Here is a 26,821-nt window from a genome sequence, read left to right as displayed (position 1 = left end):
GAAAACAAAGAAATATCAGATTGTCTTAACCACTTCCTGATGTGATACTGGTACAACCATGGGAAGGACGCGGAAAGGTGTATCACGTTGCCAGGCCGGAAAACTTCGAGCTACGCTACATCAAATGTATATTCTGAGCTTTAGGAAAGCATCCTAAGTGATCAGAACGCATAGCTTTCTAATTTAGTGAATTTGAACAGTGGAAATGTCACCGTGGGATGTAAGTCACATACATCAAAACAATCGAAAGTTTTAACCAATCAGACGCAAATTATTTTAAACACCCCAGGACCTGGCTGTTTTCCTTTACGTAACCTAAACTTTCCGCGTTAATGAGCTATTTCAGTCAAGATTCTTCTACCGATGAACCGAAGAACAAAGGCTCTCTGCTGAGCAAAACATGCATTCATTCATGTACCATGCATGAATTTTCTCAGATCTTCAAATCGTCCTACTAATACCGAGTGCTTAATGAAACGTTTGTGCGTACTTTGTACCCACCCTCTTCTCAGCCTGCTTGATAAATAATTATGATTATCATATTTGTTGTCTTTTCTTTTCATTTCATATGACATCATTCTTAAGTTTTCTACACATGGCTTTTTTTTTTTTTGAAAAAAGCAAATACATCGCCCAGTTGAGAAAATTACAGGTCTATAGTTTCTTTGAATCTGTTTATAAGAATTTGCGTGCTGTAATCAAGAATATTTCACTTAGTACAATCAGACCATGAGAAACAAATGCCCTTTACCAACCATCTGACAAACCTCCTCATATCAAGACGAACCAAATCAACCGGAGTCACAGACACCATCTCCTAGGTGAAACATTCACAACCAGAAGGAGAACTGGATGACTAAGTTGAACTGAAGTAACTGAATTCTGCCAACAGAACTGGATTCAAAGATGTCCTCTCCTAGGTAACACTGAATGACAGGTCATTCACAACCAGAAGGAGGTCTGAATACCAAACTTGAACCAGAGTAACTGAATTCTGCCAGTAGAACTGGATTCAAAGATGTCCTCTCCTTAAAAAGGCAATGGTGCATCACCTGCAAACAGGAGGACCGAATGTCTTAGCCACCTAGGGGCCCTTTAGCATTATTCTGCAGGGTTCAGGTAGCGATACACTATGAAGAAACTGATTTGTCTTGAACACTGATTGATTGATTGATTGATTGATTGCTTGCTTTTTATCTGTGTACTTAAGAATTTTTCACTTGACTGCAAACAGTTTTAAGTGTGGAGAAAACCGGATTGCCCAGAGTAAAGCCCTAATCTTTTACAGGTGCCACCCAAAATTACCCACATCCTTATTGTGCTGCAAGGGTGGGATTTGAACATGCAACCTCATAAGTCAAAGGCTTGATAGTCATGGCGAGCCAATACTTTATCTATCCATGATAGCAAGGCCACTTTATCTTGTATAGTATCCAATATGTCATTTTGATAGGGCAAATACCACAAATCCTGATCTAGCTTCTCCTGAACACTTTAAACACAGCGTAATTTGTTACCACAATTATACCTCAGACTCATCGAACCGTCTGCAGTTTACAGAAACATTTTACGAACCATAATATTTCATTTTGTTGTATTATATTATCATTTATTTAATTGGTGTTTCGTGCCATACTCAAGAATATTTTTCTTTTTGGCGAAAAACACCAATCAAGTAAATAACAATATTTAGCGTATAACAAAATATTTCATACGGCAGCAGCTGGCATTAGTGTCGGAGGAAACCGGGAAAATCTAGACTGGAGGAACCCACGAACATCTATCAGTTGCTGTAAGACCTTCCCCTTACCCTTCAATATGACTTCACATTTTAAACAAATATATGTACATGTAATTATCATTGGTACTGTAGAGCTAGTTTTATACCCAAGCCCTTGCATTTGCAATGAAAAGTTTCACATTGACACAATCAACATTGGCTGTTCAAAATATTTCAAATATCTTGTGTATCAGGACATCTTTTTTATAATGCAAGGAGCAAAATATATCTTAGCGGTAACAAAGACTTGATACCATTTCACCTAAAAATGCCTGATTAAAAGTCAGATGTTAGACTCGGTAAAAATGATGTGATATCCCTTAAACTGGGCAAATAAGATTAATGTAGTACAAACAGTGGATATAACAGCACGCATGAATCTGGTATGTACAGGTACTGCCAACAACTGATGAAGATTTTCTAACAATGATAAGTCTGTGCTTAATCCAGAAGAATACAACAAATTTCAGAACAAGGTTCTTTTTAAAGAGATCAACTTTTTTATTTGTAACTTACAGGAATGAATATTCTGTCAGTCATTGTAGATAAAAATAATTCTGTACAGCAGAAATCAAAGACAATGTAGATAATTTGCCATTTTTTTATTAATTATTTACACTAATTATCATTCTATGCAGATGGCAATGTAAGTGTACAAAATTGTGCAAAATGAAAAAGGCAAATACATGTAGTATATGACATGCATGCAAAAAAAATAAAAAATACCACGGTTATTAGTTATTACATGTACACGTATTATCCAGCTGTCATGGTGCCCGTAATATTATTTATCTTATACAAACAATATGCTAAGATTGTATAATAAATGTCAAAAGAATTACTAGTATATTCAGAAAATTAGACCAGCACTAGGTCTTTGGATAGGTATTTACAAATGAACAGTAAATAATATTTTAAAATATAAGTAAGAAATGTCACTGCCGCAGGGGTGACACATTTTTTTCATGGGAAAAAACTTATCTAAAAAAATCTCGAAAGTTCACTGGTTATCAATAAAAATATTACATCAATTTCATATCTTGCTGTTTAAACAAGACATAAGGGAAGACACTTATCCATGCCCTTTGCTCATTCTCATTTACACACATACGTAACATTAAGCTCGAGTATCAAATACAACATTCCAATCACAAACCCAAACATTCAGTATGTGGAAAAATTATACTCTTTATTTCAGCAGACTAACCCTGATCATGAGAGACATAAAAAGACAACACTACAACAAATCTATAGATACAGCAAAGCATTCCTGACTACAGAAAGTTTAAAAAGTGCAACTTTTTACTTTTGTGATGTCGCACAAATGAGGTATAACAAAATAAAGCGCATTACATCTGTCGAAAACGCTGCCATGTTTTCAGTTTTATCCAGTGGGGCGAGAGTCATTTCTATAACCTAAAGTCTGTTTGCGTTTACGTCACCCATACCCTGTTTTGGGTTTTAAGCATATGTGCATACTGTACAAGTGATGCAGCGTCATGTTTCCTGATGCTTTATCATGGCGCATCTTACTGGACCCCTTAATGAAGTTTATTTCATGACTTAGTACAAGCGTGCCTGAAAAATATTGACTGACCAGTTAGAATTCTTTTATTTGATTGGTGTTTTACACTGTACTCAAGAATATTTCACTTAAACAACGGCGGCCATCTTTATGGTGGGAGAAATCCGGGCAAAGCCTGGGAAAAAACCCACGACCATCCGCAGGTTGCCGAAAGACCATCCCACATACGGCAGAACTCTTTTAACCCTTTTCCTAAATAACTCAGATTACATGATTTGTTGTCTTTTCTTTTAAACATACCTGGAAACAATAACAGTTTAAAGTGCTATGGCACTTTCTGTCTTGGTATTTAACACCAAGCAAAAAAACCACTGTCATTCACCAAATACCGGACAACCCTCTTGACTTAACGGAACACAGACACAACCCTGATTGGATGGTGTGAGAAATAGGCGGGTCCAGGCTATGCCTTGCCTCAAATGAATTTTATGAATGTCACATTTATTCAAGTGTGGCCAAAACTGTAGGAATTAAGCCAGGAAATCCTATCTACACCGCCAGCCAATCAGTCAATTCTTTATCCTTTTAAGCCTTACCCACAAGGGCAAGCCTGCAACCTTACTGGTCAAGGGTAGATCTGCTGGGGTAGGATCAGGTCAGGGATAGATCTGCTAGGGTAAGATCAGGTCAGGGATAGACCTGCTGGGGTAAAGTCAGGTCAGGGACAGATCTGCTGGGGAAAGATCAGGTCAGGTATAGATCTGCAGTGGTCAGGAATTTACATCAATAATTGAGAAATAAACTAAAAATGGTTTAAAAAAGAACAGACCTACACGACATCTAAAACATTTTAATCTGTTCATGGGAGTGCAGAAATCAAGGTAATATGTCGCAGAACACAGTCACACATGAAAAAGAGCCATACAAGAAGTGCTTGACACTTCAAACTTAAACCGTCAAATGTTCCTATTTTTGGCAACAGCTGCAATAAATATATATACATATGCCACATATCATTTACAATGTACCTAGTACTGAAAATTGGCACAGAGATTAGGCAGCTTTGATCTCCTGATGATAGACCAGAACAAAAGACAAAAGTGATACATTGTTTGCAAAGTTGATGTCAGTTCCCATGGTAAACTGCAGCTTGCATGTTAAATTTGGAGACAAATCAAACGATTTCTGAAAAGTTTTTTAGCAATTATATGAAAACCACAACTTGAACAGAAAAAATTCTTTGAAATTCATAATCCTGACGTCAAGCTATTCTCAGAAATGTTTTCAACATAACTGTGCAGTTTTAGAGTTGATCTCTTTTTGAGCTAATTTCATTGGTCACTTATAGCTTGATTTGAATACTAAACTCAATGATTTTTGGAATCTTCGTATGGTCATCCACTTAGAATGCTAACAAAAATTTCATGCCCATAGCTTCAGCCATTCTGGAGAAGAAGATTTTTTAAGATTATGAATAAAATTCCCCCCCCCCCCCCCAAAAAAAAAAACAAAAACGTAAAAAGTTATTCCATATGTTTGTTATTGAAACCCCAAAATTTGTTTTTTCTACCTTTTCCACATTTCGAGATCTTGCAATTTTACGAACTGACTAAAGAATAATAATAATCCACAGGATTTCAAAAGGCGTTCTGCTAGGATGGCGTGGACCACTAAATATACTGGTTTTTTTAGCACCAAGGGCCAGGGAAGTAATAAAGCAAAGTATTTATGATAGAACTGGGTAAATATTCTCTAACACATACGGAAGAAATGAATGTTTTTAAAATCGCACGCTGTTAGTTGTTTTATCCACCACTGAAATCCTACAACCTGCCTTATTCACAGGTCGACTTAATTAGGTCAATAATTTGGCAGCGGTTTCATCAACTACATCTAGGAATCATAGTGACAATGATGTTGTCACGGATAAATACAAATGAGCATACCTGTACAGGTGGCTTAGTTGATGTTACCTTAATTAAGGGTGATGATTATAAAAACTGTTTTCATAAAACATGGAACACCTAGCGGCCTTTGCTGACAAACTGATGAAGTAAAACATATATGTGTTAGTCAAAAAAGAAAAAACATACTATTATCTCATTACATAAAGGCTCTGTTGACACTAATGCCCTGATTTTGAGTGAGTGAGCGAGTGAGTGCTTAGGGTTTAACGTTGTACCCCTGATTTTGAGGTTTATAATTAACACTGAAGAGCAGCAGCATCATGATCAGTAATATTTCAGATGAGCAATGCATCTTGGGATGTTTGAAAGGGTAGAATTTGTAAAGAAATTTCAAATGGCAAGGTATCATGCCACAAGGAAGGCATAAAATAAAATTTTCATAAACGAACTTGAAATGTGGTTAATATATAGATAGACAGCCAGATTCTTTCATTTTCTGGCCTTGTTGTTCCACTGTTACAGAACTACAGGCAATGGGATATTTTCTTTTCCTTTCTTTTTCTCTAATTTTTGAAAACTGACATTGCCTGGAATATTTTGCCTAATCTTAAGGTGAGAATACTTGTCGCTGGACAATTTGAAACACAGTTGTGCAGCCCTTCTTTTTCATTATATCCAGTTGAAAAAGATAAAATTTCAGCTAATTCTTTACAGTATGCTCAAAAGTCCTTTACCCCATAAAATATATCACATATCACATGTATGACTATTCATTATGCTACAGGCCTATCTACTTCAGGTACAAATAAGTCTATACCAATCTGCCTAAGAGAAACACTAGTGGGCTAAGCATGTGGAATGCAAACAACTGAAGTGGTCACTTTTGATTAAAGCATTTCTTTTAATTTCCTTTTTGTAACATTTCTCGTTTCCCTGCATGCAAACCCAGTATAAATTACTGTAAAAATACATCAACGTTCACAACAGCACCTTATGAACAGTGAGTTTTGTATTACCACATCCTCAGTATGTCTGCTTCATGAACTGAGCCTGCCTGTTTCTTCATATCCTACAGACAAGATTAGAAAGAAACATTTCGCAATGCAGTCCATGCATTTAACTGGCACATTATTCTTTGTTGGGTAACAGGGCACATCATCATTTCTCAGCATCTCTCAAACATTTTTTTTTTTTTTTTAGAGTGAATTCCTTTAACAGCAAACAGCCACTTCACTTCAACACAACCGCAACTGCTATGAGACAACCTCAGTTTCCCGTGCATATGTGCAGCTTTAGGTTGGAGTCCAATTTTAAGGATTTGTCAATGCCATATTGTCATCAGAATATCAAATCAGCATTTCTCATTCAATCTGCCACTCTCAAAGAAAATATTCTTTTCAGTTCCTCTGATGACGTCCTGCACATAATGGCACTCTCAACTCTCCGCCTTTCATAGGTCCACCAACAAAACAATTCTTTCTTGTGATGTACTGTAAACTGTTTGTTTTCTGCTTCAGTACAGACGGTTTTCCCACATATTCCATCATATATCACTCTTTATAATTTGGGTGTAGGAAATAGGGCATTTTCAGATAGATTTTACAAGGCAGTTTGTTTTGGTAATAGTGGCACACCAACTCTTCTGTACTCTTGAATGTCACATTCTCCCTCAGGTAAAACGAATCCTGAAGAAGAGAAAACAAGTTATTAGTTTAAAAAACATATATATATGTAAATGTTTTTTTTTCATTATTACACACATTAAGATCACTGCCCTGTATATATTCATGCCTTTTTTGTTTACGGTCTTACAGTTCCAGGAGTTGAATATCACAAAAATCTTCACTGTAAGGTGAATTCTCAGAATTGAAGACCAAGAAATAAGATAAGTTTTATTCATGGCTCCTTTATTATAATGTGGTCTTGTCCAACGTTATCAAGTAAATCATTTTGTTAAACTTAACATGGAGAGTTAAACTATACCTATCTTTTAAGGATATTATCGGAAAGAATGACAATAATCTTTTCCAGTGAATGTAGATCTCATGAAATTCCAGAGTAGATTTTTTGAAAGCAATATTTAGTCATATAATGGATAGGGAAGGTTCACTACTGCAGTCCTGCGGGTTTGTTTACATTTAGACTGCTCGACAACCTAGTCTCTGTGTAATATAAAACTTTATCGGGAATAAACAAGTTTACAGAAAATTTAGTATGGATAATAATACGATTTTCAGACCCACTTACCCTCCCTCAATCCTCTCCCCCCCCCCCCCCAATGTCATTCCATTCATTTAAAGAGGATTTCTTAGCACAAAAAAAAAAAAGGGACATCACTGATCAAATCAAACTGCTTCTATTTATCAAGATTAGCTGAAATTATTGCTTCTCAGGAGAAATTATTCAGTCTTAAAATGTCCCTAAAATTTGTAAAGGTTATAACGTGTGTCACATTATAAATTTGACGAACTTCATTACCCATTTTGAATGGTAAGACGTAGACAGATGAGGCTCAAATATTGTGAAAGGTAACAACCTGAGTTATTCCAAAAATGTTTGTTCTAATTTTATTCTATTATGTCAGTATTGTTAACTTACCCCGGTTTGGAATATTCTATATAGCTTTGGCATGTTCTCCACAAAGACTACCAGCACCTGAAGAATATGGTAAAACTTTTTAAATGCCATTTGTGTTCATAGTTTCTTAAAATTTTTCCATGTACATCGATGTATTAATACTGAAAATGACCTCAAATCCTTGGCTCTAGTTAAATCATGCAGGCACTCATACTGGCAGGGGTCTCCGTGGCTCAGCCGGTTAGAGCGCTAGCGCAGCGTAATGACCCAGGAGTCTCTCACCAATGCGGTCGCTGTGAGTTCAAGTCCAGCTCATGCTGGCTTCATCTCCGGCCGTACGTGGGAAGGTCTGACAGCAACCTGTGGATGGCCGTGGGTTTTCCCCGGGCTCTGCCCAGTTTCCTCCCACCATAACGCTGGCTGCCGTCGTATAAGTGACATATCCTTGAGTACGGCGTAAAACACCAATCAAATAAATAAATAAATAAATAAACTCATACTGGCAATGAGAACCCAATGAGAATCTGAAAACACTTCTACTTATTTACTTACATAGCAGTAGAAAATGCATTCAAAACACTTACATTCTCATACTGGCCTTATGAACCCTGACCAACTTGACAAAGACATCAGTTTCTCTTAATTTGTCTGTTATAACTGGCAAAGTTACACAGCTCACTTTAATTTATTTCTAATTTTAATATTAACTTCAATGGGAAAGTCTACAAATTTTCTCTCGCCTGTTACAAAAGCCTCCGAAGTAAGTTCTTCTTTCCTTTATTACTTAATGTGTACTCAGAAAACATGTCACTATGAAGTACACGAGCACTGTAATGTCACAAAAGAAAATGACGTTTTACTGCAATTAGGACCTTCTGTCTAGCTTGTCCTTGAGTCTCTCATTCTAAGAGATTAAGGTTATAATTTATTTACTTATTTATCTGATTGGTGTTTTACGCCGTACTCAAGAATATTTCACTTATATGACAGCAGCCAGAATTATGGTGTTAGGAAACCAGGCAGAGCCCGGTAGAAACCCTGGACCATCTGCAGGTTGGCTCACTTTTAAAAAAATTTTTATAATTTCTGAAGTTTTGTGAAAGTGGCCTGAAACCTATCAATTGTAAAATAAGATGAAGATGAAAACTAACAACATATATGTCATATGATATCAAAGATATTTAAATTTAGATGGAAATGTTCATAAAAAATAAATATCTATACATTCTATTTATTTCCTATGACATGTAAATATTTTTTCATATATTTCATACAGTAAGTTTACGCTGGTCAAAACTCTTTAAATTGACTCACATTACAGTCGCCTGATTTGCTGGGTCGGATTAGAAACACTCCATCTTCGCCCAGTTCACGTATCAACCTAAAATAGATCAGGACTACTGTAAATGACCTCAAATTTCTCCCCAAAAAGCATATTTTTTGGAGGCAAACAAATGATAGAAATGTAATGAATTATTACTTTGGGGGTTGAAGCTTAAAATATTCCAATAAGATATCACCTTACATTAAAAAAAAACCCCTCAGAACACTTTTCTGAGATGAAATAAACCTCCGGAAAAATGTGCAGTTTCTTCATGGATGAAACCAGTGACAAAATATATTCCAAAAGTACCTTTGTCTCCCCACAATATATAACACAAAGCCAAGAAGGTATTACATAAATTCAACCCTGAAAAGGCATGCTAACACCTAAGACTGAACCTCATGAAAAGATACCAACATGAAATGTATACAAAAGGAAGCAAAGCTGTGATGTTATGTTCAGCTTGCAAAATTCTGGGAGATGGCTGGTGCATCTACACCAAGTACCTCTTGGTGTAAAGGAGCAGACAGACAATCAAGAGCAGGAAAATGATAGTGTTTTCACTAATATTATCAACATTTTTGTATGTCCCACCATTTCTTCATTACAAAATAACAGCTACCAGGGATATATAAATAACATGAAGCTACTCACTCTCCTGCTGATTTTCCCTGTTTCTCATCATAATGTATCCTTGACCAATAATCCTCCTACAAACACAAGTTTAAAGACCCAGTATGAATGGCAGGGTTCTCTGTGAAGCTCTGTTAACACACGGCAGCCTAATTTGCAGAAGAGCACATTCTATTGTCATGATTTATTGATTTATATATTTATCCGATTGGTTTTCATGCCGTACTCAAAAAAATTACGTTTAACTGATGGCCAACACACATTATGGTTGGAGGAAACCAGGAAGATCCCAGGGGGAAGCCCATGACCATATGCAGGTTGCTGAGCCATGGATAACAAAGCCGTTACAACACACTAACGGTAGCTTGGTAAACTGGTCTCCACCCCGTGGGATGTTTTCTTTACACATACATTTTTTTTTTTTAAATGTTTTTTTTATTTTTCTGCTGAATTCATTCAGCCCCATACAATGTCTTTAGGAACCAAGAAGACTAAAAGTATTTTAATAGCTGGATTTCTCACGCAGTGCAAATATTTAACATATAGTACTATTAGACACTGGAGCGGCATGATCATTCCTAGTATTTTGACAAGAACCCTATGTGCTTAAAGCAAAATAACATACAGTCTACATGCATTCTGCTAATTTCAATTTTCATCATCTGGATGATGTTCTTTAGATGTTTTAAAACTTTGTCAGTGCAACTTTAAGTCTTCAGTGTGATTATAATGGAAATTGAATCCAGGCCTGAGAAACTTCTGAAGAGTATGTTCTATGGCCAAGGCTTTGATGGGGATGAGGAAAACATGTGTTACCTGGTATTGGGATGTCTGAGGTGGGAGAGGGGCTATCTCACTAGGGATCGATGGAGACTGAAAGAAGCAAAAATACATGAAGTGCAGGAAGCTGTCTATCTGAACAATCGTAACTCCTCACCTGATATACATGATGCACATTGTATCAATTTTAGGTATTTTGGCCAATGATCCCCTTTCAAAAATAGCTCAATTTTAGGTATTTTGGACAAATTTTTTTTTTCAAAAATAGCACCCCCCACCCTCCAACCCAAATATTAAAATAAAACATTTATACATTCTCAGATCTAATATACAATACACAACAGATATTAGATACCCGTTATTAGATGCACACATGAGACAAACTAAAAACCTCATGACTGAATTAACAGTCTACAGTCTACTATTGTTAGCAGCAACTACTTTGATTCTTCAACTAGTTTACACATTTGCAGTTTCAAGCATATTCTTAAGACATTATTATTATTTTTTTTTTTTTGTACATTTATCTTCAAAATCAAATTAAAAGTGTACACAAATTGCACTGAAAGTTGCTCTTTTATTTGTGAAAAGGTTGAGGAAGTAGGGTACCAATAAGTAGCTTAATCTGTCTTTCTGTCTGTCTATCAAAGTTTAAACATCTCTTATCTTTTAACTCCTTTATAACATGCTCTGCATAAACATACCTCAGGCAAACCACTGTAACTGAGGACTGACCTTGAACATGCATGGGTTAAAAATTAAACACTCATTCCAATAATAAGGTGGAATAAAACCTGATTAAAAAAAAAACTGTCATACTGCGAAAGGAAACAAACATCTTCCTTCACAGGAAAATCCCATAGCCCTATTCTGCCTTTTCCATTTGTCTAACGAAAATTCTGGGGCATAATTTTCTTAATTTTGTGTTGAAACATAACCTTTGTTTCACAGTTAATCCTTTTGTTCCCTTTCATGCTTCCTTTAAGTCATGCATTCTGTAATTTACAGTAATTAATATGCATGCAGTGTGTTCACTAAAGATCATCCATCTTCTGTTATTGTGCTTTACATGGACGCTGCTCTGGGTATGATATAAGCTATTCCTGTACTTTGTACAGACAAGCTCAAAACTGATTATGCTTCTGTCTGAGAGCATTAGAATCTATAAATTTCTAGACCAAGGCTTGGTTTTGAACCTGTCTAATGACCCTACACCAATATGTGCACCATCTCTAACAATAAGCTGCTTTAAAACACCACAAGGCTTTGAATAACAACCCAGCATATTTTACATGGATATAACTCCCACCGAAAAGTAACTTACAACAACATATGTGGTAACTTTCTTCCTTGGACAGTTCTAAAAACACATAGCAAATTATAAAACACAAAAGAAAAGGCTAAAAAAATGGTGGTGGAAAAAAATAACAAACAAGGGCTTGCATTAATGTAACATAAATGTACACTAACATTGGGCCTAGTAAAAATATTGATTACAGTGAAAGCCTTGAGCATAACACACCACAGGTGCTAGGATACATGTTTACATTCAGGTAGGAAAATCTTGCTTTTCCTTGACAAACTGGAAAATGTGCACAAATTTTCGACATGCCAAGTACTGATTGTCATACGTGTACATGCCCCTTATGGATGGAACACACGTGCTGACAAATGTCCAACTCACTACAACACATACGTCCAACTCAAGACAACACACATCTCCAACTCACAGGCAACACACACGTCCATCTTACAGGCAACACACATTTCCAACTCAGGAGAAACATACATGTCCATCACACAAAAAACACACATCCAACTCAGCAGAAACAAACACGTCCAACTCACAGGCAACACACATGTCCAATTCACAGACAACACAAAAATATAATGCATACAGCCAGGGAACACACATGTCCGAAACAATTCCAATGCATGCCCAACACACGTCCAACTCACAGGCATCACATAATCCAACTCACAGATAACACACGTGAAACTCACAGACAACACAGGTGAAACTCACAGACAACACACACATCCAACTCACAGGCAACACACATGTCCAATTCACAGGCAACAGAGATGTCCAATTCACAGGTAACACACATGTCCAACCCACAGACCACATACACAGACAACAATAAGGCAACACACACATCCAACTCACAGGAAAAACACATGTGCAACATACAAAAAAACACACGTCCAACTCACAGTTAACACACATCAAACTCTCAGACAACACACACGTAAAACTCACAGGAAACACAAAAATAAACTGCAAACAGCTAGGGAACACACACGTCCAATACATATCCAATGCATGTCCAACGCATGTCCAACACACGTCCAACTCACAAGCACAACACAGCAACACACATGTCCAACCCACAGGTAACATACACATCCAACCCACAGGCAACAGACATGTATAACCCACAGGTAACATACACATCCAACCCACAGGCAACACACGTCCAGCGCACAGGCGACACACGTCCTATGCACAGGCAACACACATGTCCCACTCACAGGCAACACAAAAATATACTGCATGCAGTTAGGGAACACACACAAACAGCACACAAGGAACACACATGCCATGCATAGAGATAGGGAACACACATGCCAGGCACACACGGAACACACATGCCATGCATAGAGATAGGGAACACACATGCCAGGCACACAGGGAACACACATGCCAGGCATAGAGATAGGGAACACACATGTCAGGGAATGCCATGCCAGGCATACAGCTAGGGAACACACATGCCAGGCACACAGGGAAAACACAAGCCAGGCACAGAGCTAGAGAACACACATGCCAGGCACACAGGAAACACCCATGCCAGATGCATAATGAACTCCTGTCACAGAAGGAAAAAAAATATGAGCTGCAATGTAATGCAACAAAGTTACTGCAATGTCTATACCACTATAAGACTGCACTATACCTTTAAAGGAGATTCGTCATCGCACAGCTGAAAGAAGTAAATAAAAACTGTAGATGAGTATTCACCAGCAATAACATGTTCCAGCTATCAACAATGAACACAGATAATCTGCAATATTGAAAATCTCCTCACCGTTCGCCCATGGCCAGGACGGATGGGAAGATTTGGAGGTTTCCTCTCAACTCGGTCTGTCAGTGTGAAGTTCTTCCCATCAGGTGGTTTTCTATAATGACAAGAAGAGTAAGGGTTAATCTGAGAAACCTAGTGCTTCAGTTTAAATAGCAGCCTAATTTGACTGAACACCCAACTTAAACAAGACAAGCCAACAAGACCAACACCTGGTATTTTTGATTTAAAACATGCACATCTTCAAAGCATGTTCATATTTAAGCTTAAGATGTTGTGAAAATTATAAGACTAGTTTGCATAACATAAAACCTTAGTATGGGATTGCATGCTTAGCCTGGATAAGTCTACAACTTGACAATTTTGAAGAAAAAGAATTATTCCAATAAATTTTAAAAATTAAGACCCCTGCAAATCAAAAACCTGGTAAATTTGAAAAAAAAAAAGTAAAAAATATCAAATATCAGAGAAGTCAATATCTCCAAAGCATACATGTACAGGTAATTATCACGTTCATTAAGGTTCCTAAAGATGTAGTGAAAACTGTGAGACTATCTGACTCAAACATAAAACCTTACTCAGACGTTACATGCACAGAAATTCTCAGAATTATGAGGTCAACATCTTCATAGAACGTTCTTCGAGAACATATACTGAAAACTAAACATAAACATAAAACCTTTCTCTGGGACTTCGTCTAAACAGAATAGCTGGCTTTAACAGAACAGCTGGCCTTAACAGAACAGCTGGCCTTAACAAAAACGCTTACCATAGAAATTGGTCATAAAAACCCTGGACCTTTTGAAAATAGAGAATTCATTTATAATCCCACCATCTTCAAAGCATATTGATAAAGAACATTTAATGAAAACTAAGCATAAACAAAAAATCTTACTGAACAGCAGACCTAAACAAAAAAGCTTAACAAGGTTACGCCTGAAACAAATTTTGAAGAAAATAATTTATACCTAATTTCAAAATTAAGAGGTGTACATGTTCAAAGCATGTTGATCAAGAAGAGGTACTGAAAATTAAGCATAAATATAAAACCCTCCTCTGTGACTTTGAGTTAAGGAAGGGCTAAACTTAACAATATTACCTAAACACTGACAACACTCCCCCGTCCCTCCAACACTCTGAGACATAAATATTGAAGAAAAAAATATTCTTTGGAATATGGCTGACACTTAAATATCAACAAACATTTGAAAAGCAAAATTCTTCAATATAAATATCCATGGACATATAATTGTATATATAAAGTGGAAAGATTTAAAAGAGAAGGTTCGATATAGATGCATGATATTAACAGATCAGCTGTAACAAGTTCAGCTAGATGTAATGTATTAATACTTGGAGTTCTCATGGTTAAACAGCCAATTTCCTGTTTTTCTACGTAAATGTTACCATGGACCTTGCTTACCGATCTGTCCAGCAACTACCATTTTACACATGTTTTGTGATTCATGAGAATATCTATTTATGTTTCAAAAAAAAATCTTAATCATTAAAGACCACTGAAGATAAGTAAAACTGTGAATGTATCAACAAGTCAATCTGGAAAAATAACTAGATAACCACATATGTACAAGTATTGAGCAATACGAAAACTGAAGAAAAAATCTGCCAAAAGATTATTGTCAACGTTAAGCATGCACAGATATGAATTCACCAAACACACAATGGATATACACATCCTTCTATAACCAGTTCAAAGCAAACTTCAAGAATCAAATTCCCAAAGATTTCCTGCCCAGATTCCATCACCAGATCATTAAAAAAACATGCACACATTTTGTAAAACAATACAGTGCTGCTGACCCCCAACATTCCGACCTTCGTCAAATTATGAAACTTCAACATGAAAATACATGTTGCAGGCGAATAATTACAGCTGTTTCCTACAGCATGTTCCAGCTACAGCCAAAACATCTCTACTAGGAACAAAGATATACATGCATATTCGTTACAGTGTCAAGGATGAATAATTAAATATACTGTGATTTGCTCTAAAAGGTCTCAAAGAAGTACATTTTGAGAAACAAATAAAATTTTACTTCTAGTGCTTTCTTTCCTTTTCTTCATGATTTCATCCTACTTTTCAAACAAACCTCAAAGATCAACTGAACACTCAGAATCAGGTAATGTGAGTACATGTACATGTAGCTTAGTCATGGCAAAATTTTTTAAATCAACTACAATATCTGTGATGGCAAACTCAGGATTTGAACTCTGGCGGACAATATCCAACATCAAAAATCCCTACACCCGTCACAGCACTTTACAAGTACAATGTCTGCTAGCATGCCATTTTGACTAACTACTTCCAAAATAAAAAATTCCATCCAAAAAGTGTATTTTCATAACGTCATAAAATATTACTGAAAATTTCTAGGATATCATCCTCCCTTCAAAACATTTTTTGACATTAACAGAATCAGAAATATGTATGTGTGCTTGGGGTTTAATGATGGACTTAGCTATTTTTTAGTCATATGAAAAGTCATTAGGTGTGTGTACATGTGTCTTCTTGTGACAAGGTCAGTCCATGCCACCAAAGTGCTACTGCCACTGAAGTATTATGCCGAAGACACCAGACATGACACCCCACCCAGTCACATACTACTGACACTGGGCCAACCAGTCAAGGGATATGGGTACTGAATTTAACCATGGAGGAAATTTACTGTGACACACAATTAAACACTGTTAGTCTGGGCACACATTTTGATTTATTTTATTTATCTATTTATTTGATTGGTGTCTTACGCCGTACTCGAGAATATTTCACTTATACGACGGCGGCCAGCATTATGGTGGGAGGAAACCCATGACCATCCGCAGGTTGCTGGCAGACCTTCCCACGTACGGCCGTAGAGGAAGCCAGCATGAGCTGGACTTGAACTCACAGCGACCGCATTGGCAAACATTTTGAACTGCATTTAACGGAGGAGCATGTATTTGTTGTTTGTAGTTAGAATAAAACTTTATAAAAAATCTTGGGATTGTTAAATTAACAAACCAGAAGTATGATAGAAAGCTATTCCGGTTTCAAGAGAAGTAAACATGTTTTTTTTTAAATAATTATCTGAAAAAAATGTCATATACCCAGAGAACAGAGGACACCATGGTCCAAAGACATTTACCAAGTTTAAAACCATATAAAGGGATATAGCAAGTTATAGCTGATTAGTTGGTGTAATGGACAGGTGTGTCCTGGCCAGCCCTAGAGTTAAAGCTTAGGTATAGTGCTGTCATTCAAGCTTCTATTCTACATCCCTTTAATTTTAAATGAAATGTCCTCAAAAAACAAAATCTCTGGTAGTTTCCATAGAGTTTACCTGATGTGCATGGATTTATTGCTGATGTTAAATAGAGCATTGTAAGACCATTCAACTGGCATGAGTCAAAAGAGTCAGCGCAGCCTCCATTTGCGGCTGAACATCAGTACTGGGCAACCTGACGTAACATCAGGCATAAGTGGAAGTCACACAGAAAGTTTGTTTTTATATGTTCATTCAAAATATGCATTGTTATCCCAGTTAAATTTACTAGAGCAATCCAGATTAATTCTTGTACTTTATAACTTTACACTTTTTAAAATATGCGCAGTTTCTGGAACTGGAATAGCTCTTTTACTAATTAAAATGAGCTCTTAATTTTTCTTCTTAAAACCTTTTTGGACAAAACTTACCAACAACATGCCAGAACAAAGTGCATAAGTGAGGAATGTCAGAATTGCTTTGCAGACAAATAAGGCCCATCACACAAAGCTTGATTAGACTGAAGTCAATATTTCATACTAATAAATAAATATCCAATGCTCCTTGATTATACACAGGTACTGAAACCATCAATACCAAAGTGAAATCCAGTCTGAAATTTCTGTTGAAATCTAGGGCAAAAGATATTGTGTGGAACTTGCTAATTTGGGATTTTAAAACTGACCTGTGCTAAGTGCTGGCTCAATTTAACTGTTTATTAAACAGATTTAACTTCTGAATATGGAACTATGCCAAGACTGCAATGGAAATCCAAAATCTTTCTTGCAATACCCACTCTTTTTCTCCTGTACCAGACTGACAGACCCAGGCTAGTTAAGTAAGCGTAATTTCCACTGCTGCAGATGTTTTGAGCATTAGTAATGCCAAGGCTTCAACTGGTGGCCTCCAATTTCAATAATGTATTAAACCGCCTTCGATGAAATTGAAAAACTTGTTCTTGACCATTTCCCTTCTCAGAGAACAGCAGTAAACAGAAAAAAGCCTTGTAAAGACCATACTAAGCATAGAACAGCTTCCTTTGGAACACCTAAGATGTAATTCCACTTTGGATGTTGCTGATAACATATGTGATGATGAATACCAATAACCAAATACAATTAAACCATGGTTTACGAGGCATTCTGCTAGTCATAAAACCTTTAATCAAGGTTTAATAACATCAACACAGCATTAATTCAAAATGATTAAAAGTCAGTAAATTTCCATTTACAGAAAATTTCAGAATTATAATTACACAATAATGGCAAACATCAAAGCCAAGTAGAAAGTTTTTCCATGATTATTTTTTTAAATCATTCTTTTTTTTTTTTAATAATTTTTTTTTTCAATGGAGAGATATGATGGCTAGCAGAATTCTTGTGAGTTATAAGTATTTACTTGTCTTTTGTCAGTAAAGGTTGTTACCCATTTTGTTCTGGTTTTTCCACATGATGTTCCAATTTGTTTTTCCTAAAAGCAGTACATCATAACACCGCATGGATTTAATAGCAACATACTTCATCACGTTTTACTTAATCTGGAAACATCAACAAAAATTTGTAAATCCATTTTATTTTTTATTTTTAGTGATTTGTAAAAGTGTGCCCTTGTAAACTTGTAAGCCGCTGCTTCAAGTCCAAACTGTTGAGAGTTCTCTTGCTGTTTTTATTATACAATGTTTTCAGTCAACACTATTACATGGAAGATTACACTCCACAGCTAGGACCTGAAGAATTCTACCACCAAGTGACAATGGCTCTCCACTCTATTGATACAAGAAAAGTACTTATAAAAAATAGCCCAAGCCTTGACAAATTTCCATGCACAAATCCTATTTCAGATAACTGAAGTAACAGTTCTTTTCAGGAAAATGATAACTCAAAAAAAAAAAAAAATCCACACGAGAGATCTTGTCTGTAATGAGAGTAAAGCTATGTGTTACAAAGCATCAAGTTGTGAGGCTAGGTTTGTGTCTTCAGTGGTCGAAGCTGTGTGTCCTGTGAATGGGGTTTTTTTCTTATATAATGTGGGTAGTGCTAATTGTTATATGGTTGTGCTATCTGTTGAGTGAATAGAGCTATGCTATGAATGTAGAGAAACACGTATGTGAGGAAGTGTGACAGGTTGGAAGTATATCAAAAGTGACAGTAGGGACGAGGGAAACTATGGGAACTTCAAATTAAAAGATTTAAGACTTACCTCACAGGCAACTCTACAGGTTTCTTCCTAGGCTTCAAGAAAAAAAGCAAAGAGAGATTAAAGGATATTTAAAGAAAGTTTATTTTTATTTCTTAATATGAAACATATTATGCAGCATAACATACGGAAGAAAAATTCTCAGCTGTCTTCTTAGGGTGTAAAAATGGCTATAAACTACAGTTTTGGTAAAGTAAAAGAAAAAAAAAGCCCCAGTAGTCAGTCTGGAAATTAAGTAGCTTGCTGTGGTGATGTCAATGATAACAGCTGTCTTAACAGCTTTGTTGAGGGTGGGGGGAGCCTGAATTGGGCCCATTGATGATGTCATGTCAAAATATTTCAGACCATTGGTAGAAACAGGCATAAAATAAAAGGGTTATTAAGAACTTTATTTTAGGTTGTCCCTTTAACAGGGAATCATCCTTCTGACCAAACCTTAATATATCTTTCTAACATTAACATAACTCTCAAAATCGTGCAAACTTTAGCGTAAACACAATATTTAACAATCCTTTTTTCAAAGCCCTACTTTATTGTTCATGTCTGTACATATTTGTACACATACATTAATACAGGTAGCTACTCACATTAGGGCTCACCCCCAGCCTCTCTTTGAACTCCGCCGTTATGCCTTGCTGAAGATCCTTCTCTGGGGATACTGTGAATGGAATCAACATCCTTTTTTTATATCTGACTGGTATGTATAATGCCTTACTCAAGACTTTTTACAATGTACCTTCCACAATCTGCTCTGTAAGTCGTTCTCCTAGTTGTCAATTGGATGGTAGGTCTTTCTGCCAGAGCTTTGACATCCCATCTCTTAATGTAAGGTATTCACTTAACAAGGGGCCTAAGCGCAAGAAGACACAAAACACTCTATATGTGTGGCTGACTTCTTACCCTATGTTGCAGGTACTACAAATTTGCGAATGTTCACTTTAATAAACATGGATATATCATGTTTTCTGTTTCTGTTGTCATTCCTTTTTATTTCCTAACTAACTAACTAGCTCACTAGCATAAAACTCCAATCAACCAGCTAACTAAGTAACTACCTAATTAAATAAAATACTGCAAACTGAAGTGCCCGGAATAGTATTTGGCTCAAGCTGGATTTGAACATACAACCTCTTTGATTGCCCATAGTCACAGCCATTGCTTTAATCATCAGAGCCATTGAACGCCTAGAGTCCTGTAGTCTACAATATACATTCACTTTGTGCACATTATATTAAAAATTTTACGTCCGAATGCCCAAGGTACAAAAACTTTGTTCTGTACTTGCCCCTCACTCAAATTCAAACTGGACCCAGAATGTGACTGAAAGTTGTTTAATTCTTGTATGATGCCTTTTGCTGAAGGTATTTGCAATATGGACAAAGTGGTTTTAAGCCATAATAATTGATTCATTCGAGCCTCAAGAATTTTCCACTCAAACCATATTGTGGACATTTCCATGGGTGGAGGAAACCATAGTGCAAAAGTTGAACCACCGAACCGCCAAACCATTGGCAAGTTATTTGTGGCTAAACATGTCGGTGCGCACATACACAGGTGAGAAAGTTGAGTGCATATCTCTATCAAGATTACCTTGCTGTTTGCCGAGTTTTGGTTTGGGTTTGAGTTTAACAGGGGGAGGCAGGGGTTTGGATATTATGCGTGGTAGTACAGGTGTATCAGGCGGCCTTTCAGCATCCACATACTCCTCGTCAGATTCTGTGTATGATAACAAAAATGAAACCTCCAATTTATGGCTAGATTCTCTCACAGTTGAAATCTTTGAGTTCAAATTGTGAATCCCTAATACTAAGTGAAAACACATATCCCACACCCAAGTTATTTAATACTGAACCTCAAGGACCAATAGACAAGCATTACATCAAGGTTTCAAATTTTGACTCAGTGGGAGATTTGAGGACAAGCTACACAAAAGGTCCAAATCACAGTGGTACACTGTTTTCTTCTGGGGCAATGCAGTGTGTTTGTATTCCATAAGTGTTTTATGAGCACACGCACACTGATAATACTGACTACTGTCAAGAAATAAAGGAAAACAACTTGTTTTGGACAGTTTTGTAACAGGTGAGAGAAAAGTTTCCCTTTCAAGTTCTGAAAAGAGCCCCTAGACAGTATTACCCAAAAAAACATATCTTGAAATTGGTACAATCAAACTTATAACAGCAAGGGCACACTTTAAGGTGATAAAGAAGCCTTTGAACTAGACTCTAAATGCAACTTCAAGCAATACTTCTACTTCAGGTTATAATAACTTCAATGGGAAAGTCTACAAATTTTCTCTCGCCTGTTACAAAAGCCTCCAAAGTAAATTCTTCTTTCCTTTATTACTTAATGTGTACTCAGAAAACACGTAACTATGAGGTACACGAGCACTGTAATGTCACAGAAGAAAATGACGTTTTACCGCAATTAGGACCTTCTGTCTAGCTTGTCCTCGAGTCTCTCATTCTAAGAGATTAAGCTTATAATTCATTTATTTATTTATTTGATTGGTGTTTTACGCTGTACTCAAGAATATTTCAATTGTACGACGGCGGCAAGCATTATGGTGAGATGAAACTGGACAGGGCCTGGGGGAAACCCACGACCATCAGCAGGTTGCTGTCAGACCATTACGCTTATAATGAACTATGCATCATTATCACTAGTGCACCGTGCATTGAAAAAATAATTTGTACCTGCCACATGGCGTAAACTGAAGAATTTGCAACATCACCACTGCCTAATTTGCATATGCAATACCACAGCTTCCATTAGCTTTTTGAGCAGAAGGCTAACCTGGAAAAGTAACCAGCTACCTGACAAATAATTAAATGGAGTTAAAAATACGGTCTTTGGTCAAAGTAAGCTGCCAGCTGCTCAATTTTATACAAAAGTATCAGGCTGCAGGTGGATAATACCGGCCTTTTAATGAGCCCCGGTATACGAAATGTCTTTTGGAATACTCAGCATGGCACTTCCTTGGGTTCTCAACAGTTAATACACCTGGCAATTGTGAAGTTAATCGAATGAACCATTGCAGAGAAACTTGAAGAACAAACATGCACACATACACGTACCGAGATCACTTCCCTTTTTAAGTTACATAAATTGTCAGGAAGCAAGGGCAGATATGACACAGTAAAAAGGAGCATACCATCATCTTGGCGGGGTGGGAGAGGTGTTTTGTCTGTAATAACAAGCTGACTAGGGTCACTGTAGATCTCCCGCTCTATGTCTTCATATGATATGGACTGTTCATCTTCATCCTGTCCATCTGCCCGTGTCCTGTATCATCAAATTGAAAATACATTTAGCAGAAATACTTACATGCTGACACATGATTTTCCATAGTTCAAAGCCAGTGGCTATTAAAGGGTTTAGCAAAAAGCAATCCCTGGACATACTATCAATGCAGTAGACATTTCAAGATGGCCACAGATTAGCATTATGGTGGGAAGAAACCAAGCAGAGCCCGGGATGAAACACACGACCACAGCAGGCTGCGGGCGGACCTTCCCACGTACGGCCAAAAAGAAGCCAGCATGAGTTGGACTCACAGTGAGTGCACTGACGATAAGCTCCTGGGTCACTGCACCACACTGGCATGCTAACCACCTCAGCCATGGTATTTTTATGAAACAATTTCATAAATGTATTTATTAAACTGATCGATTGTATTGTTCACTTTGGTCAGGTTTATGTCCAGAGGAAACTACACTGCCTCAACCAGGTACCTGATGAAAACGACAAGAGCGTGATTTGAACATCTCTCCTGATTGGTCAAAGGACTAACAGCCACAGCAAACCAGTGCTTTAACCATCTCGCTAGCCTGGCCCGGATTCATCAAATTAAAATAACAACACTCCAACTGGCTAAATCATTTCCATTACTCTACCATTTCAAACAGTCTTTACACCTGGGACTCCAATTATTAATGATTTTTATTCTGCCATCAAACTTTCTTTTTTGGATATAACTATATAACAGACAAACCTCTGCTTTAATTTGTTGTTGGCCCGTTTCATTTCGTGCTTAACTTGCTTCATCCATTCCTTCATGTGTTGTTCCGTCATGGCAGAAAAGTAGTATGTTTTATATTCAGGGAATGTGTGACAGATCTTAAAGGCCCAGGGAGCTTCTGCAGGTAACACTTCACCTGCCCTATACACCCTGTCATGAAAGAGCCAAACATGTGAATAAGGACAAGTAGTAAGCTTTGTATTCGGTGTGACAGATGTCAAAAAGCCCAGGAGATCGTGTGACACCTCACTCGCCCAGTACACCCTGTCAAGCATGTGAATGTTAAAGCAAGAGCTGTTGCTTTAACTGTTGCTTTTATTCAGGGAAAAGGCGAGCCACTGATGTGAATAGGGACAACTAGTAGGTTATACACTCAGGGAAAGTGTGATTCAGGATTGTGAATAAGAAACACCATCTGACAGATGAATGACAGATCTTAAGGGAATGGTCATAACTGGCCATATTTTGGTACATGTATAATGATGTTTTCAAACATTCATGATTTGTTCTCATGGCATCTGTTACACATGTATAATATAAGATTAACCATTTCATAGATTCAGCTAAATGTTATATAACATGAAGAGGTTTCACAAAAATGGAGATTTGGGTGGTGCAATACTGCTCAATCAAAGACAATTCTAATGTGATGTTACACTGTAAACGACTGAACATGTAAGGATGACACATTTGTTACATGCCAGAAGACAATCACTCTGAAGATATGATAAACACAGCTGAGGGAGCCCACTTTCTACCTTCACAAGGTCATACAGGCAATAACGTGTGCCAGTATGTGATTTGAATTGGTGAGGAGCCAACTTGCTGATAATAAATGTATATAGGCTTTAGATTAAAACCAAAATAACATCCTTGTGATAGATGATTAAGAGAAATAAATACTGATTTAAATATGGCAAATTACTGTTTTATCAGCCTATTTTTGTCCTGATGATAAAAAAATAAAACTTGCCATATTTACAAGTATTAAAATCGGCATTACATCTGCAAATCCTTAAACGTTTCACTACGGTATTGAGTGAGATGGGGTGCAAGTAAATATAATTATTTCACATGATTTTATTTCTCTCACAAACTGCTTTTGATACTTATGAAATGGAAGTAAAAACACAAGGTCAAAGTTGAGAGTTTACACAAATGACGATATGGATTAATAAAACAAATGGACATCATCAGGAATAATAGAATACACATGTACATCAAAAATATTCCATTCACTGAGGGGCCCCTTTTCTGTCTCAAATATATTAATAAAGAAAACATTTCTTTGACCTCTACACCAAAAAAAAAAGTAGAATGATAAGATCTTAAATTGCCATTAAATCAGCCAAAAGAAAGACAAACACTATTATACTGTTACAACTATCACTGTTTATCGTATGTGTGAGGATTGCAGAGCAGTGACTTCATATGTTATGGAGTTGCAAATCATTGTTGTGGTAAAAGACATTGTGGGGGAGTTCATGCACAAATTTACCACAGAGGTCTTTGATATGCATATCGCGAACTGCATTTGGCAATCCATGTACTATGGGAGGGAACTGCAACCCTGTAAATAGCTGAGCAAAAAAGACTTCCTTGGTCCTTGATATGCAAACTGCCCCCAAAGACTGTGTACTATAGGTGGCCACTGCGACCCTATGATTGGCCACAAACTTTAACCAAACTGGACACTGTACCCACCAACAGCATCTGATCCCCCTCAAACAATACCTCTCCTTTCTTCACAAGGCAAGCTAAAAATTAAATGGGTGCTCAATATAGATGCATATATTTGATTTTCTCTTTGTTATTGCTTATGAAAATATTACATCCATATTTTCTTCTCGGTTAATTAATTAAATTATGGTAATTGTTCTCCATGATATGGTAGACAGATATTGTTGATTAATAAATTAGTGTAATTAATAGAACTAGAACAAGAGGAAGACTCATGTACATCTACTGTCTCCAGATATTAACATGCAAGCAGCATGTTACCACATATATATGTGTACTGTATCTCTATTCCAAACATAAATCTCCTTTATGACTTCATGTATATTAATTTTCTCCTAATAATGATCTCCCTGTTTAGATTTTATCCTACTAGAGCTGCACATCAACTGACAACAATCACGTGCTCAAGTGTAATATAAATCTGAACAATTATAATCCTTTTACTTAGGTCACATCACAGTGGTGTCTCTATATCATCTTAATTGTGAAGTGTCTACGTGTTCATCATGAAACAAGAGCTGGATTTGAATCTGCTATGTGAGCATTAGGTCACACCAATTACAATTTTTCTTTCACAGACAGAGGGAATGCGTATATGTATACTTGGCGTTTCACGTCATATACATGCGTAACAATTTTTCAGTCATAAGACGAGGAGTAATTAGGTGTTTGTACATGTGCATGTACTGTGTCTTCTTGCAACAGGGTAAGTCCATGACGCCAAAGCGCTGCAGCCACTGAAGTATGATGCCGAAAGCACCAGACAAATTGACAACCAGCCAACCAGTCCTGTTTCTTTGCTCTAACCTTTCTGTGCTGAGCACAGAGCTAGGCAGTAACAAAAACCATTCTTAAAGTCTTTCGTATGACCCAACCAGGGTTTGATCCCAGGTCTCCACGCTTCGCGGGCAGAATAAATCTCTTTTCAATGCCAAAGGTGGGTATAAAAATTTAACCAAATGGAAAAGTCTGTTATTAGGTTACTCTGCATGTATCATACTCTAAGTAGTACTTTCTCTTGCATAAAAAAGCTCTTGCTTCACGCAGCCTGAATGAAGCTGAGACCACTACTTACGTGTTGTATCCATACAAGGAGAAAGCTCGCAAGGGTTTCTTGGCAGTCTCATTCTTGAAGGTGTACAGACAGCCCTCGTGTAGTACAACAAATTGGTGTAGCCCTACAGATCAAAACACAAAAAAAAAACCAAAAAGATCCTTTCATTATCACAATGTCTCCATATGTTTTACAAATATATGTAGAATAAGCCTTTTCACTTACCTTGTAATGATAAATCGACTATACCTAGTTTCAAAGAATACGGTAAATCAGGTCTCCTTATGGTGCAGAGAACTTTAGTTTTAAGTTAAGAAAAACTCTGCTTTCTATAAACAGTTTTATGAAAACAAAGATTTCTCTTTAGTAAAATGCTAACATCTGGAAATAATGGCCTTAAAAAATACCTTAAAAAATTGTCAAAAAAGGCTGTCCACACTACTCTAACCTGCATTTTAACATACATGTATTATGTTGAAATTTGTCAAACTAGGTTGCTTAGGATATTTATTTATTTATTTGATTGGTGTTTTACGATGTACTCAAGAATATTTCACTTATTTGACTGCGGCGATTTTGGGGATGTAGATCACTGCCTGTTTAATACTGACATCATATCCAAGGACAGAGAAAATATAAAACCTAGGATTATCACATGAACAACCTGTAAATAATATATATACATGTATATCATAATCCCAAATCCAACAAATACAGAAAGCTCTCCAGAAAACGGGGAATCCCCCCCCCCATTTTTTGCCAGAACCAAACCTTGCACACAGATTTCCAGACACATTTATCTATGTCAATACTGGTACATGTAGATGTAACATTCATTCAGATCAGTATAGGGGAGCATATCCCCTATTCACAGTGGCATGCAGTTTGTCTATGAACACACTAGGCATGGCTGACCTATATTAAGTGAAATCAAG

General features: G+C 36.8%; 1 protein-coding gene and 1 long non-coding RNA gene across 4 annotated transcripts in view; both read right to left on the bottom strand.

Annotated features, from left to right (window-relative positions):
• Window positions 1-2,083: 2,083 nt before the first annotated feature.
• LOC135466353 (uncharacterized) lies at window positions 2,084-9,881 on the bottom strand. The gene is made up of 4 exons (XR_010444107.1): window positions 9,768-9,881; window positions 9,104-9,170; window positions 7,811-7,867; window positions 2,084-6,897 (listed from the first exon to the last, which is right to left on the bottom strand). It is a non-coding gene; the product is annotated as an uncharacterized LOC135466353 (long non-coding RNA).
• A 1,148-nt stretch (window positions 9,882-11,029) lies between these two features.
• The window catches only part of LOC135468654 (SH3 domain-binding protein 2-like), a 35,532-nt gene continuing 19,740 nt past the window's right edge, over window positions 11,030-26,821 (bottom strand). For all 3 annotated transcript variants that reach the window (XM_064747023.1, XM_064747022.1, XM_064747025.1), the window contains 9 exons: window positions 25,908-26,010; window positions 23,066-23,242; window positions 22,226-22,356; window positions 20,662-20,787; window positions 19,659-19,729; window positions 19,075-19,106; window positions 13,619-13,709; window positions 13,487-13,513; window positions 11,030-11,886 (listed from right to left, as the gene is read on the bottom strand). In XM_064747023.1, the coding sequence (XP_064603093.1) occupies window positions 11,815-11,886; window positions 13,487-13,513; window positions 13,619-13,709; window positions 19,075-19,106; window positions 19,659-19,729; window positions 20,662-20,787; window positions 22,226-22,356; window positions 23,066-23,242; window positions 25,908-26,010 (830 nt within the window). In that variant the 3' untranslated portion in view covers window positions 11,030-11,814. The remainder of the gene's footprint in view (window positions 11,887-13,486; window positions 13,514-13,618; window positions 13,710-19,074; window positions 19,107-19,658; window positions 19,730-20,661; window positions 20,788-22,225; window positions 22,357-23,065; window positions 23,243-25,907; window positions 26,011-26,821) is intronic.

The sequence above is a fragment of the Liolophura sinensis genome, chromosome 6 (assembly GCF_032854445.1).
Source record: "Liolophura sinensis isolate JHLJ2023 chromosome 6, CUHK_Ljap_v2, whole genome shotgun sequence".
Taxonomy (NCBI): domain Eukaryota; kingdom Metazoa; phylum Mollusca; class Polyplacophora; order Chitonida; family Chitonidae; genus Liolophura; species Liolophura sinensis.
Note: the sequence above shows the minus strand (reverse complement) of the source record. Positions and strands in the feature narration are given on the sequence as shown.